The sequence below is a fragment of the Neocloeon triangulifer genome, unplaced genomic scaffold, assembly GCF_031216515.1.
Source record: "Neocloeon triangulifer isolate White Clay Creek 2 clone unplaced genomic scaffold, ASM3121651v1 ptg000014l, whole genome shotgun sequence".
NCBI classification, from domain to species: domain Eukaryota; kingdom Metazoa; phylum Arthropoda; class Insecta; order Ephemeroptera; family Baetidae; genus Neocloeon; species Neocloeon triangulifer.
The window spans coordinates 7286866-7302845 of NW_026775556.1; the positions used below are offsets into that span (position 1 = coordinate 7286866).

Sequence of the window (15980 nt, forward strand, 5' to 3'; positions counted from 1 at the left end):
GAGCCTTATTTTCTTTGAGTTAATGCAACCACAAAGCTCGGCAAATATCCATGGTCTAATCTGAATTGACTAATTTTTCTGGGCAAATACAAAAAATGCGGAAAAGTTAATTTTACTTGTCTGCAGCTATTTTAATCAATTTTTAAATCAAAATTAATCTAAATTTTCATAGTATAGACAAAACAATTAAAGGCCTTCATTTCTTGCCTCCTGCTTGTCCTGTCTGAAACCTTCGCCTCTACACGAGAGGTACTTTTGCAATGGTGCAGAAGGCAAGAAAAAAAATTAATTCACTACATTTTAAATATCAAGATTTTTAGACGAGAATAAATCCAAATAATTTATTAAATCATGCCCGAATTAAAATAAGCTTGGCGTTCTCCTTCCTATGGCTTTGATGTTCCTTTGTCCAGAAAACACTAAAACCTAAAACGCATATTTGCCATTTGCAAATGCCAATTTAAAGGTCCTTAACTAACAGGAAGAAATAGCCGAGATATTTGTAATAATTATTATTTTCGCTTTTTTATTATAAAGTCAACACTACAGTCATACTTTTCCCATGCTTTCACCAGAATGCTCTTCACAGCAATAATTATGATAATTAAAATACAGCGCGTTTCCAGCAATAAAAGCAAGAAATGAAATACAAAGAGTGTTCATTGGATTACTATTTATAAATCTTGTCGCATCTTTTCTTCTAAAACAGTGGGTGGTGGTGGAGGCAGGTGACGGTATGATACAAGTATCTACAAAGATATATAATAATCATATTGAAACATTGAAATCATTTCTCAACAAGAAGCACTGTTGGTGTATTCCGTATGTGATTTTGTGTGAGTGTTGAATAATAGATTGTTTTGCTTATTATCTTTTTTTCTTGTATAACCTCATCATTTTTTTTTTCATTCATTTTTACAAAGTGTTGCTCGTTCGAAGTGACTTTCTTTCATACCAGGCCTTGTCCGCGTTCTTTTTCACTTTACTCCCCAGGATATGCGTCACAACATTATGGTTAAAAACACTCCTGGCGCATTTTCACAAAAAATGTACACTTATCTACACTTTGAATACGAATTTTGAGAGGAACTGCCCAGGTCACTGCCAAATGACTCGGCGCAAGACGAAAAAGGATCCAAATGACCGGCAATTTTCCCTCTTTCCGACGAGTTGCATTTGGCACCGTCTCAGGCACCCCTTGTTAATCAGGAGTGACTAAATGAGTTTGCTTCCCATGCGTGGACTTCATGTTATGCAGATTTGCAGTCTTTCAAGTCCAGAGTGGTACAAAAATCGAGAACCAAATCCTTATCAACAATGGTGATTGTGAAACAGTCCCTTTTCAAGTAATTAAAAATCTCTTGGTGTAAAAAAGACGAATAAAATAATAATTATATAATGAAAGGAGTAGAGAAAAAAATAGAGGATCCTGCTGCAAACTGATTGTGACTCTCTCGATTTGCCAATTTTCGGGTTGTTGATAGGCCTCGTGAACTAATGCGGTATCAGACTTGACAAGATCATCGACGATTCATTTGGCAAATCAGAAAAGTACATCCATGCACAGGCAAAAACTGCACGCAACCATGAACAGATGCAGTTACCCCGCATCGGGTACAGGCATATTTTTTTGAGGGGACAATTCTTCAACTAATGCTCCATAAAAATGTCCCTCACAGATAGGAAAACATTCAATTGTGTCTATACGAGAGCAGAAAGACGATAACTGAGATTTCCCGTCATCAGACTACTTTCAAATATAACAGTGATGATGTTCGATTGCAATAATCATATAATTAATAATGGTTCTCAAATTAGGTCAGTCGCTCACAGAAATTTCAATCTTGCACGCACCCACAATTTAGCTAATTATAATACTTTCTTTCTCTAAATTGTTTCTTTTTAAGCAACTTTTCTTGTTACACAGATTTATGAATTTTTTATAGTTCTCGTTCGTGCATCAGATTGAAAATAAACTTCACTTGCCACGATTTTTTGCTCTTTCTCTCAAATCATCATCATAAATTTTTTTATCACAAACACGCATTCGCTTCATGCTTCTTCTGTGTGTGTTGATGTACATGTTTTGTTAGAAATTAAAAACTGATCATGTCGTCAGCGTTGCCGAGTGTGTAAAGAATGAACCAACGAACGAGCGAGCGAGCAGTCCGGCAGTTGACGGAGGGTTACATTGATTGAAACGCTATCAAAAAAGACACGAGCTTCCAAATCAACGCAAGTGTACAGGTGAACATGAAAAAAATCCGCTTCGTGTCAACCGTCGAGTAATAAGCACATTGGCCCGATCACTGATTTTACGACTTGCTTCCTAGATTGAAATGTAGCATTGTCTGGTGTTGCTGAACAATGAAGTAAATCTTCGTTTTTGCAATGATAACATATTTTACCACGGAGTTATTGTATTTCTTATAAGTGTTTTAAGTAACAATTATTCGCAACTGTTGCTGAAGCTGCAGATCCAGTCGGCTCCAGTTTGGGCTCAACCAACACTTGTTGCGTAAAAGGGAGGATAGGCGAGAGTAAAGAAAAGACACTGTTAAACTACAAAACGTTCACATCGACTTTCAAGGAGTGAAAGTGGACAAAGAAAGATCCGCACGGACGAATAAATTAAGAAGCGAGTTCCAAACGAAAGAGTAGGGGGTGGTGGAGGTTGAGCTCGGGAGCGACGTGGATCCGGACCGAGAAACAAACAAACGGCGCCCGTCCCCTGCGCCGGAGAGAGTAACACGAGGGGTGAGGGAGTTGATTGTTGCACTGCCACACACTTGGGAGAAGAGAAGGCCACGTAGAAAACGACGAGATGAGTGTGGGGGCGGGGCAGGTGGGTGGGTGGTTATTTGCGAGGCTTGGAGAGGTGGCTGCTGTGGAGGCGGGCCGGCGGCGCCGACGACGTCGAGGCCACTGAAAGGTCCTCGTCCTCCTCCTCCAGCTCTTCCTCAAGCTCCAAACCCTCTCGGTCCAGCACTGGTAGTCACAGTTTCAGTTCGTTGGCGATCTTGGAGGCGATGTTCTTGAAGCCAATCGAGGTGCCCGAGATGCGCTTGAAGCGCACCCCGTTCAGTGACAGTCGCGGCAGCTTGCACACCTCGATCTCCCACTGCACCAGCGAGTCCGTGTTTGGGTCGCCGTGAACACACAGCAGGAGGAACCGCTCGCGCTGTTCGTAGTCGCAATTGTTGGCGTCCAGCACCTAGGAACGCAATAAAAAGATACAATAAGACCTGCACATCTAAAAAACATGATTCTAAAATAATTTATGTCCAATTTTTGGTAATTTGAGTCTGAATTTACATTTAATTGAGAGGGAAAATTTTAAAACTTATTATCTTAACATTTAAAGTTGCTTTTATTTAGATTACTTAATAATTGTATGAAAACACACCTTTCTGATCTCAGCCATGATCTCATTTGGGTCTCGGGACGAAGTGGTTTTCATGCTCCAGGTGAATCGCAGCGACCTTGGTTTCACCTGCTCCTCGTTTCCCACAGCTGTGGGGCTGAAAGAGCAAAACACATATAAGCGATATTGACAAAAGACGCAATTCTTAAATTGCTTGTTGGCCTTGAATGTACATTTTTTTCTTTTTGAAATTTTTTGGGTTTTAATTTTGTCACTACAAAACATCAAACAACACCAGTGAGAGAGTAAAAAAAAATGAGTTAAGAAATATGAAGCTAAAATCAGTCAATTATCAGCCATTGAAGCCTTAGACAAAACATCTTCGATCAAAATAGATTATGCTACACCAGATCAGATTGTTAAAACGCAAAGTAGCAGTCACACTCATGACCATCAGTGGGGAGAAATCATAAAAATAAAATCGGAAAATTCATCAGGGAGGCTGCGATTTTTTTTTCTAATCTGCAGACACGTCCTGTCTAACTCTATTGAATATAATAATAAAAAATGAAATAAAAATGGAAACCAAAAACAACATACCTAACTACTGTTTTAGGGACGGTGCTCTCCAGGGGGCTGAAATGATAACAAAAAATGTAGCGGGTCATACATCAATCAAGGCAATAAATTAGCATCAGCAGCGGCAAAACGCCAACGGCAGCAGCGGCATCAGCAGAGCAAATACAATAGGAAAACATACAAAAGACGGCCCAACCAAAACAGCAAAAATCAATCACAGCCCAATCTCAAAGCATGCAAAACACATGAAAATTAATATCCCGCCCCAGAAGCTCGTTTCGTTCTGTTTGTCTGTCTGTCCATTCCCACCACCGGTTATAATAATTTTAGTTAAATCAGGGTTAGTCCTGCGTGGTTTTGGTTTGTGCGTTTGGAAGTGGCATTTCTCGTTTCATTTCTCAAAGGTTAATTTTGTACAGAAGTCAAGAGAGAGATATATAAAGAGAAGCTGACTGACATCACAGCAGGCCTAGAGGTGTGTCCATCTGGCGAGTTTTCAGTATGATCAACAATGTTAGTTGTCGCAGTAATTCGGACTAGCGTCTAATAGATTTTGAGCCAACTGGCCACCATGGGTGTTAGTGGGCTATTTACAGAAGAGGCCGCGCTTTTCCACCCATAAACCCAATTTTGTCCAGATCGTCCGCAGGCTGCTCAAAATAGCGTTCGAGGCCATTTACTAATTTTGGACCTATTTTCTAGTGTGTTGGTACCAATTTAGAATTAAAAAAAGGGTATAGAGTTTTGAGCAACCCTCAAATACCGGGCAAAATTTTATATAAATGGAAGAGCGCGGGCCAACGGCCAATTTAAAAAGGAAGGGAATTTATTGCTTTTCAATAATTATGATTAAATTGTAGTCTGAATTCCTATATTTGTAATTAAATTTAAGCGAAAAAATTCACCTCCCTTTTTGGCCCAGCAAGGGGCGAATTTAGGTTTTGAATAAATTCTGGGCCAAATAAAAGACGGACCCTGCTGGGCTCTGGTTAATTTTTGGTAAAACATTTTGAATTATTAATAATTGGTACACAAGAACGTAGTCTACCATGAGTAGAAAAGGAAAAAAAGTGGAGGCATCACCTTTAGGCCTAGCTGTTTGTTGCTGGGGCGGACGGGCTCGCTCAGATTTACAAAGAGGAGAAGTAGTATGTAGTAGTAGTGGGTGTGCATCGAACTTAGTCGGGTGAGAAGCGCGAGCGAGCACACACACGCAGTCAGAACTTTTACTTTTAAAACTTGAGTTTTTTCAACAGTTTACGATTTAACTATTTATAGGAAAGAAAAGTCGAGTCTTCGAAGACGAGATAGAGAAAGTAGTGGAAAAACGTCTTCAGTCACTTTTCAATGGCAGTCACTCTCGAGCCTGAGTTAATTATGCGATTCACTCGCTTGATTAGTGTTAAAAAAAGTACATTAGGCAGCACACAAAGCGATGAAAATTCTCTCATCATTATTATTTATGATATAAATATACACCAATACTAGGAGCACTGGACGCAAATCAAAATGGGCAGACGTTGATTAAATAGCTGATTTTATTAATTAAATTAGGTTAATTTCATAATGCTCTCGACTCTCGACAGCGAACATAGTCGTCTCATAATTTCTCATCAACATCAATAATTATTGATTTAATTTTCATAGACATTGATGGAGTGTCAAAAAATACTTTGATTCCGAGTAAAGCAGCGACGACGAGTCTCTGGCACAGCGCAAAAATAAAAACATGTATATCAAAAAGTCTCTGCTCGACTGGTTTGGCATGCACACTCGCGCAGATTCTAACTGCCCCTCGCGGATAAACAGCCACTTTGCGAGCGTCTTCCAGTTTTGTCTGATTGACTCGTCTTTGGCGGGGCGGTCGGACAAACATTCTCAAAAGCTGCGACGGTCCATCAGAAAGAGAGAAGGAAAATAATAATATTGAAAAACACAACTTTCCGTCAAAATTCTGCTAACTTGCATAGAGGCGCGGAAAAAAGACAAGCAACAATTTAATTTTTTAACTTTAAAAAAATGCTATGATTACAAACTGAATTTCCTTGAATGTAAAAAGTAAGATTGACAAGTTCACATTTTTAGTTAGAATTTAAAAGCATAATTCACTAATAGTTTTAATGTGCCAATTATTTCAAGTTAAAAACAAATACCTTACTTTGATGTAAAATCTATATATTAAATTAAATTCACGCCACTGGACAAATTTAGTGCAGAATATGAAAAAAGAGACGGTTATTGAAAAACAGACGTTTTTCTTTGGAGCAACACTACAAAAGCGGCAAACGTCAAAATTGAAAGAATTGTCTCAGAGGTACGGTAACAACTTTATGCTGCTTACCGTTTGGAGAACCGAGAGGAAAGCTTCGAGAAGAAGGAGGTCCTCGCCGAGTGTCCAAGGGCCGACGTGTCCTGAGACTGCAGCGGCGTACCTGGGCCGTATCCACCGACGCCGGACGCGTGGTTGCGCTGCCGGTTCTGGCCCGAGTGGAACGTGGAGCGGCTCGGCACATTCCTGGGGAACGGCTGGCGGTTACTGGCGGCAGGGGAGGCCGGGGTGCGGTTCGAGCTGTGAGACAACACGACAGAAAACACCAACATAATCAAAAGTGTCGCGCATGCAACAAGCGGACTGAGCACTGCTGAAGGTCCTCCCTCGTGACGCCGCCTTCCAACTACTCATTACTTGCTTTCTTTCGACTAGCGTAAAAAGTATAAGTAAGGGGCTTAAGCGAGAGAGCAATCGAAAAATACAATGCAAAATTTACTAAACGATCGGTGACCAACAGAGTGCATTAGCCTATGAATAATATTGTATAAAAAAAAAAAAAAAATAAGAACTAATTCTAGCGCTCGGATCAGGAATCAATCAAATAATAATCATGTATGGGTAAATAATCATGCCATACGCATGCATCGTTCAGTTTCAAAAAACGAATGCATACCAAACATCCAGAATTGTTAAAACGTCTGTTCAGGTAAAGGGTTGGTGGATGTTGAGGAAAGAGAGGGAAAGAATGAAACAAAACTAAGAAAAGCTACAGTTAGTTGAACTATGAAATAAAGAGAAATAGAGATAGCTGCGTGGCAAAAGAAACAGTTAACAGAAAAACTGGAGTGTCGTCCAGATCGAAAAACACTTTTTCAAATCGAACGAAAGTAATGAGGAAACACTGAATACAAAATTATACACCTAATCATACTGATTTGGTTTAATTTTCAGTTTAACAGTCTGGCCAATTGCATTTATTGTCCCCGCCTTTCATTGCTCGCCCTAATCTAGGCTAGGACGCGTCACAGACTCGAGTGAGAAATGTTGAAAACGGAGACTGCCTTAAGTTGCACTTGGTCAGACCTGACCTTGCGAGGTGCGCAGTAATAATCACTTGGGTCCACTGTAAGAAGCACAATAATCTATGGGTTTGCATCAAATGCAGCTAACTCAAAAGAAGCCACTAAAGTTTCAAGGACGGCAGGTCAAAGTAATTCCTCTGATCCCTAATGGTAAAAAAACATGAATGGATTTTCTTATAATGCACTTCTTGCTTTTTAGTGAATGACTTCCAAGTGGATATGACTGCAGGATTTTGGAAAAATGGGTAAGACGGGATGAGAAATGTGGAGGACAATTCGATCCCTGTGAGCGGGCTGGCTTCAGATTGTTTTGTTTAGTTATGGTACTACCTTGACCTGAGGGGGTCTAGGGAAGAGTCTAGCTCGTTGGTGGCGCGGGTTGCCAACGTAGAGGTGGGGCCCGTAGCACTTGCGGCGGTGGAAGAGGAAATCGAGGCAGACTTAGCGTGACCCCTAGAGGCCGACCTGCTCGGGGGTAAGGGGGGAGCAGACTCTGCCACCGCGCTGGCACAAAACAACAACAACACACCATCAAATCCTACTCCATGATTGCTTTGCTTTATGTGTGGGGGACCCGGATTTTGATTTCCTTTCGATGGAAGTTAGTGGCAGTAATCAAAGAAAGGAAAAGCGATAGAAACCAAGGTGAGAAATCAGAAATGAGAGATAGAGAGTGAGTGTTAATTTTGGTTGATAGTTAATAAGGAGGTTATTAGTAAATCCGTGGCATGATGATTATTTAAATTTTTTCTTTAATTCCGCCAACACATGTAAAATGCCTCCGCTTTATGAGGATGTTTTGTAAATAAAAATTACTCAACTTAAGAAAAAAGCGCTAGGATCGTGCTGAACAACTATAGCAATGGGGTGTGCGCGCAAATGCAAGACCTGCAAGTCTCACCAGAAGCGGGCGGGACAAACACACTGCCATGATTAATTCAACTTGCCAAAGAGCATTTTACATGATTGGCGGTTTTCCTGAGTGATCTTAGCAATTGAATTTAAATCTATTGGAAGGAACACACTTACCTAGGGGTGTCTGCCAGACTACCGCCTACCGCGTTTGTCTTCTCGGTTGAGGCAGTCTTGGCTTCGTAGCTGATGGTGCTACGCCGGCCAACGGAACCGGCTGCAAGGGACCTGTTCCCAGTCATTGTGTTTGACTTGGTTACTCCTCGAGGTTTTGGGCTTGCTGAGTTGCCTAAAGAATGTAAATTAATTCTAATAAATTTTATCAATTGTTTTTGTACCTGAAGTGTCCAGGCTTGGAATGTTGGACACAGTGCTTTTGGCAGCTGATGGTCGGCCAGTTCCTGAGGCAGCAGCCGAAGCAGAGTTGATACGTGCTGTGTTCTCCTTGATTGTGGCCGAGTCAACAGTGTTTTGCCTCTTAAAGTTGCTGCTTGTGACTGCAGAATGGTTGTGGTTTGTTCCAGGAGTAAGAGCTGGAGCACCTGCATTTCCATGAATGTTATAGATAAATCCAAGTAATTTTCATAACATTTGAATAGAGCCCAGATTGAAACCATCCGATAATGCATGCAATAAATTTTGAAAGTTTATAAAGCTAGTTACTATTTTAGTCTGTTTACACTCTAGTCTCATGCTATTTTTTTACTGATTGAAACTTCATTGACTAGTCTATTTATCAACACAAAACATCTACAAGACTACAAACAAACAGAGCCCTTGTATCAGCAGGCACTGGCATAATTATGAGACACATCGAATGATAATTATAAATATAGCTACATGAAGTCTCCAGGTTCAAAGGCCTTTAAAAAGACGACGATAAAAATTCATTACACTGAATCAATGGTAGTGAATTGTAAAAATTGTCAACATCTAACGATAGTAATTACTTTGGCCTTGATTATGCGTCTCAAACTAAAAACAATAGAAAGAATAGAGCTTGATCAATGGAGAGAGAAATGTCTGGCTCTTTACACAGAGCTCTATCTGACAAGAAAGCACATAACCAGCACCATTCAATTCAACACCAAAAGGCTTCAGTAACTAGCTGCAAAGTGAGAACAGAGAAATCTCAATCTGGTTGATCTTAAATTTTGGGAGCATAAAAAAACCAGGGCCTGCCGACCAGAGCAAACTCTTTAGAAAAATTGAAAAAAAGGTCGGCCCACCACCAGAGGGTGTGGCTGCTGCAGCCGTGGAATCCTTGGACCCTGCAGGAGACTCACGCAAGCTCTCTCCACCTGAGGATGCTCGCCGGCTAGGCTTCGAGTTGGTGGCCGAGATCGATCGGTGCACTCCTCGATGACCGTGCGATGGTGATTGCGCGCTGTTGGCTGGTGCACCAGGTGTTGACGTCGCACCTGCCGGTGGAATGTTGCGCAGCGACAGCGAACTGCCTGATCTTGAGCCATCACTTTCCGGCTGCAATTATTTTACAATATTAATTCCTATCATATTTAATGCTTTTTCCAAGTTTTAATCAAATTTTTTCTTACATCAGTGGCTTTTCGGCCAAGGAGCAGGTACGTTGCAAACACATCATCGTATCGACAATTGGCCAAACTGTCCTCTATTTCAGTTCGAGAGTAGCCCATATTCACAAGTGCCTCTGCAAAAAGAAGCTGGTTAGAAAGTGCTCAAACAGGGAGGTGAAGTAAAGTGTTTTTTGTCTACAAGCACACATTACTCTCATGCACACATTGACTAAACATTTTGCAAATTTTTCAGAGTATAATACACTGAATGAAATTAAGATAGTACAATAACTTGAACTGAAAATTAAATTAAATTCGAACGCAACAACTGATGAGCAATCACTATTGGATTGGATCCATCACTACGATGCACAAGAACCAACTGAAATTTTAACCAAAATTTATGATAACAAACAAAGGGTAATAATTGTAAGAAAGTAGAAAATTTGCAAATTGCCTCTAGCCTCCTCACTTGCTATTGCAGTCACACGCATTTTCTCGCATGCAGAGGTAGCTGAAGATGGAGTACCTATCCTCTTGATGTCCTTAAAATCGGGCTCTGGCTCGATGAATGGTTTGAGCTCATCTTCTTCGTAGCCCATGTTCATCCACTTGTCCTTCATGATGTTCTGTGGGGTCACCAACATGTCACCGCTTTTCCACTGCCCCCCAATTAGTGTTTAACAAAACTAATATTGCTTTTCGTGTGGCTCTGGATTTGGACACAAGTACTTTTCACAATAGCCAGTGCGCACCCAGGAAAAGCAACAGTAATAATTATATTCGAAATGTTGCAAGATTTGGGGTGTAAAATTAAAAAAGGGAGCAGCAACATTGGAAAGCATCAAGCCTAAGAGTTTTCAACAAATAGAAATTCAAACATGTTGAATTAATATTTAAAAAAATCTTCTTAATCTTGTTACTTTAGAGAAAGAAGGGGAGAATGGAGTGCTTGTGAGAAACATTGTATTTTAAATTGGCAAGGGTGAAATGGCCCCTTAAATTGGTGGGAAGCAGTTGGAAAGCATTATAAACACACACAGATTTGTGCACTGGAGGTGCCAAAAGAGGAAAGTGAATTACCTCAAGCGATGCTCTCTTTGCTGGATTTAGGACAAGGAACTTCTTAAGCAGGTTTTCGCAGTCGGTTGACATGTAAAAGGGGATTCGGTACTTGCCCCTCAGCACCCTCTCCCTCAACTCTCGCAGGGTCGAGCCATCAAAAGGCAACGATCCACTCACCAGAGTGTACAAAATCACACCAAGAGACCACACGTCCACTTCTGGACCATCATATTTCTTTCCTGTAATTAAGATAAAATGAGCATCTGGTTTTAAACAAAAATATATAAATTACCTTGAAAAAGTTCGGGGGCAGCATAGGGAGGACTGCCACAGAAGGTGTCGAGTTTGCTTCCGGGAGTAAACTCGTTGCTGAAGCCAAAGTCCGCAATTTTAATGTTCATCTCACTGTCCAGCAGTAGATTCTCAGCCTGGGATTGGGAAAAAGGCATTAATAAGGAAAAAGAACTGAAGTTTCTGCGCTCACTTTCAGATCCCTATGAATTATCTTCTTTTGATGGCAGTACTGCACAGCCGACACAATCTGCAAGGCAAAGAGTGATTTGAGTTCAAGTCAATTGGAAAATTAGATTAATCTCACTTGTCTGAACTTGGCGCGCGCCTCCTTCTCCTTCATCCTGCCGTGAAGCACCAAGTAGTCGAACACCTCTCCCCCACTGGCATATTCCATTACCAGGTACAGAGTCTTTTCTGTTTCAATCACTTGAAACAGTTTAACTGATAAGAGAGAAAAAGAGATCATTTAAGTGGCACTTGTACGGTGTTGAGTGTTTATTACCAATATTTGGATGGTCCAGCATTTTCATTATTCTAACCTCTCTGAAGAGTTTTTGTAAACTACTAGGATTGAGCTGAGTTTTGTCTATGATTTTAATTGCAACCTGCAACAAGAAAGCGTTACTTTCAATTTCAGAAAGGGGTGGATCCGAGCAAACCTCTTTGCCAGTGGGAACATGTTTGGCAAGCTTGACCTTGGCAAAGTTTCCCTTGCCGATGGTTTTGAGCAGCTTGTACTTGCCGATGTGCGGCTCATCCGAGGTGCGGCTCCGAGAGGATGCGACGCGCGGCGTCGTGTTGTCCGCCGCCTGAAACATTTCCAAATAAACCTTGGTCAGTCAAGAAGAGCAAACAAATGCAAGATTTTCGTCTTGCTTTCGACATAAACACAAAGAACAAAATCATCGAAAGTGCGGCAGGCGCGCTAAGTGGAGCACCAAACGATTATTATGTATCATAATCCGGTCGTTTCGAGCAGGGTAATTGGCACGTTTTTCTTAATTGCCTCCTCTTTTTCAGTTAGTCCGCGGCGGTGAATTCCGCGGTTTGCCTGCAGCCGTGTGTCATTACAATAAATACACGGCCGCAAGTAGGCCATGCGCACCTAATTTGGTAGAGTTTGGCATTAGCGATACCACTTTAAAAGTTTAAACCTTCTTTTGGCAAGCTCACATTTGTTCTTAAAATAAAGTTTCCTACTTTCTTATCTTGACATAAACATTTCAGAATTTAAACCCTCTCAGGCAATTGATTTAAATTAGAAACTAGTTTTAATTTCTGATTTTTTTTTTTTAAAATCACGGCGAAATGAGCAATTGCTCTCGATAATTAGTCATCTTTGAAGGCGGCTGGCGGTTTTTATCACTGCAGATAACATCAAAGAAACTGATTGCTGTCGCGCGGCTTATTGACGACAGAGCGAACGAGTTGGCCGTAATTTTCTAACAATGAATGGGATCAAGGATGGGGTCGGTCGGAGCTAACGAATAACAAAACTGCATGCCATCTTCTGCGCATCTCAAAGGAAAAAGCACTCGTCAATTTGCATGTGTATGAGCGGTAGTGAGAGAAAGAAAACAGCGCAATTGGCTCGAAAATGTCGCGAGAGCTGTAGAACAAAGGAAGCTCCGTTGTGTGATGTTGACGTCAGCGTGCACCGTCAATGAGAAGATTGAGAGAAATAGAAAGAACCGACGATTGATTTCACGTCAGCGGAAGCGACCGATTGAAGCAACTGCAGGAAAAGCGTCTCCTGCTCATGTGTTGCCTTAATTAAGTCGCGGACATAACAATAGGGACACCGTTCGATGGGTCATTTGCTTTTGCGAGCAAACTTTGGCACATTCGGAATAACGCGCCAAGGAGACAAACAAATTCCGTGTGGTATGCTATGGGAAAAAACAGGCCATTATTTGAGTTATGGGGTCAGCCAGCCAGGCAGCTAGCGAGCCGGTCGCTGGGGACGCAGTCGGACTGACTACTGCGATGATTGTGGTGGAGGAACCGCAAAGTGCCCTTTGCGTGCATACAGTACGTAGTACAATCCGTAAACCAACCCGTTCGTTCTATTGCAGCCGCAAAAGGTAAAAACACGAAACGGCTTTTAGGTTCGGCGCGGCGATCGTGCAAATTCTCTACCCGGCTCCTGAATTTACTACTGAAAATGTATGAACGGTGGGTAATAATTAGATCTATCTTTTTGTTTAAATATTCATTTTGCTAGATCCACATTGGTTGAGATTAAATTAGGATAACCCACCACTAACAACACGGCCAAATATGTTCAGAATTCAGAATAAATTTATAAATTTAAGGAAAGGTTTAATTTATTATGTCGACGTTGGAAATGACAAAGATATTATTATATATTAATATCATCTTCATACCCATGAAGGCCCAAGCACAAATCAAGAATATTGGTTGTGTAAATTAAAAGTCATTGGGTAAAAAAAGGTTTGCAAGTTACTTCCTAACTTAATTTTTATCAGAATTCTTAAAATTAAAGAATTAAAATTGTAGTCGTTGATAAATAAATATAAAATAATTATTTCAAAGTCAATCATAAAATATTTAATTTATTAACGGGACAACATTTACTCAAAGGATTGTAATGCGCGTTTGAATTGACCCAAAAAACAATTTTTAGCAAAACCACGGATCATATTATTCTCAATCACTTCACAGCAAAGTTTCAAACGAGCATTCTTTCTGCTGAAACGCCAAAATATTTCCCTCGGCGCGCGTGCTTTTATTTTCGGCTCGCGTTGATTGCTGATCGGTGGCGGGTGTTGTATTCATGCGAGGCCGTCAAAAATACGCCAGAAAATGCAGGTGCCGACGTCGGTGCGAAAAGTCAGTTGATTAGCATTCTGGCGGTGCGCACAGGAAGTGCGGCCGTTTTTTGTTCCAGCCGCGACCTTGCCGCGCGCACAGTCAAGAGCTCATCTGCATCAAGCGCAAATGAATACGGATGATGCGGCCAAGAGAGATAATCGGGCAAAGATAATGCCGCGGCAGGGTGGCGATTTGATCACGCGCCTCACTAATTTGCATGTGCTGCTGCTGGAGTGCGAAAAGGATTATTGGATGAAAAACGCGGCGCTAAATTAGAGTGGTATTGATTCGAGACCTCTGCTGCTCGGCGGGCAGGTGCGTCAGGCCCAAAAGAAAAATACACTCGAGTCAAGACATAAAACGGGCTGAAATAATAAACGCGAGTGCTGCGCAATGCCAAAGTTGCGAGGACTGCAAAGATTTTTCCTCTGGAGCGAGCTTCCGTTTTTTTTTCTCTAAAACTGCGTGCGCCGAGTTTATCTTTTCGTAACCCGACTCCAGCTCCGAATACAATGGAAAAAAAGACGAACGTGCTCCGCTGCATGGAGGAAATTTGCTGTTTGTTTTTTTCCCTCCGCTCTGAAGAAGGTCGCACGGATTACAGGCTAGTGCATTATGAAAAATAAATAAATTGCCGTGTTTTCTAATTACGCATTCTTGGCAATGAAGCTATTCAGCGCGGGAAATTGTTCAGTATTTCCACGGAATGACAATAAGCTGAGGGTGTGATCGACAAATTAATTAAGGGAGACAAAGATGGTGGCTTAAATTTCACGCATGGTTTGATTTCTTGCAATAGAACTTATACATTCGAGGTATACAAAAATGTGGTTAGAAATAAAATCTATTACAAAATTCTAGACTAATATTTTTTTTGCGAATTTTGTTAAAAAATGTCTAACGAAATCTTTCGGAACCATTCAAAATTTTTTTAAAGTAATTTTTTTTTGTGTCTCACTAATTTGAGAATCAATATTCAGTCAGGTCAGGGTTAGGGAAATCAACCACCCATAGAGCACTGCAGGGGGGTTGAGAAGAGAAGGAGCTCACCAGACGTCCGCGAACGACGATCCGTCCGGGAGGGACGGCGGCATGGTGACCGCTGCGAGAAGTGGTGGCCGTGCCCGAGAGCACCACCCCCCCAGCGGCCACCCCGCGGGGGTGGTGCCTGGAAGGGCGGCCAGTGGTGGACGCCGTGTTGGCCTACCACATCCAGCCTTGGGGGAGGCCGGCCGGCGGCCCCGTGGGTTCACTTTTGAAAAACCGAGCGGACCGGACGGGGCGAGAACGGTGGCGAGGGCGAGGTTCGATGCTGCTCGGCACTCTGCTCACTCTCTGCTCGGCTCGCTGGAATCAATACGCGCGAGAGCAGCTCAAGGAGCAGCAGCAGCCGCTGCGCCCGCGCGCTTCGCTCGACAACCAAATGCGAGATGACTCGCCTGCCCGCCCGCTTCACTCTATGCACCGTACGTACTCAAGTACTCGACATGTGACGCCCACGGACTAAGGGCAAAGGTTAATCCGACCTGCGAGACCAGGCGGCGGTGCTCGCGCCGACGACCTTGCCCGGCCGCGGGGAGCCGCGCGTGTTGCAACTTGTGCAGCTGGGATCGAGATGAGTAGTGCAAGTTGAGGCGAGAAACGGAAAGTTAAACGCTGCCGATATAGGGTTGACAACTTGACTCTTGCTCTATAAAAAATTAGCCCTGAATTGATGCTCCAGCTTGGTTTATGGATTGTGAATATTTTAATTAGACTAATTTTAATGGATAAAAATTTTAAATAAATAATGAATATCAAACAAAAAGGGGCAAAGTAATTAAATAGCAATGAAAATAATATTTAACATAAATTGTTTTCGCATATTTTTAAAATGTCTATTTATAGTATTTATGCAACCGATTTTTTTCGTTTCTATGCTTATTTTCATTTACTGTGGTTGGTTGTTTTTGAAATAAGTTACTTTATAATTAAATTACCAAAGCAGAGGGAAATTAAAACAAAAATGAATTTACTCTGACGTAAGCAACGCATCAAATCAA

At 41.7% G+C, this 15980-nt stretch overlaps 1 protein-coding gene across 17 annotated transcripts in view; it reads right to left on the bottom strand.

Moving 5' to 3' along the window:
- Positions 1 to 497: 497 nt before the first annotated feature.
- Positions 498 to 15980, bottom strand: part of LOC132200213 (serine/threonine-protein kinase MARK2-like) — a 34067-nt gene continuing 18584 nt past the window's right edge. For 3 of the 17 annotated variants that reach the window (XM_059625505.1, XM_059625490.1, XM_059625501.1), the window contains 16 exons: positions 11763 to 11912; positions 11606 to 11708; positions 11408 to 11544; positions 11294 to 11350; positions 11102 to 11237; positions 10828 to 11048; positions 10217 to 10406; positions 9766 to 9878; positions 9439 to 9691; positions 8548 to 8751; positions 8327 to 8498; positions 7628 to 7801; positions 6285 to 6512; positions 3965 to 4000; positions 3407 to 3521; positions 498 to 3214 (listed from right to left, as the gene is read on the bottom strand). In XM_059625505.1, coding sequence (XP_059481488.1) covers positions 2996 to 3214; positions 3407 to 3521; positions 3965 to 4000; positions 6285 to 6512; positions 7628 to 7801; positions 8327 to 8498; positions 8548 to 8751; positions 9439 to 9691; positions 9766 to 9878; positions 10217 to 10406; positions 10828 to 11048; positions 11102 to 11237; positions 11294 to 11350; positions 11408 to 11544; positions 11606 to 11708; positions 11763 to 11912 — 2508 coding nt within the window. In that variant the 3' untranslated portion in view covers positions 498 to 2995. Of the gene's footprint in view, positions 3215 to 3406; positions 3522 to 3964; positions 4001 to 5459; positions 5829 to 6284; positions 6513 to 7627; positions 7802 to 8326; positions 8499 to 8547; positions 8752 to 9438; positions 9692 to 9765; positions 9879 to 10216; positions 10407 to 10827; positions 11049 to 11101; positions 11238 to 11293; positions 11351 to 11407; positions 11545 to 11605; positions 11709 to 11762; positions 11913 to 15980 lie in introns of those variants that run through there. The other 14 variants (XM_059625500.1, XM_059625506.1, XM_059625494.1 and 11 more) reach the window with 14 other exon arrangements.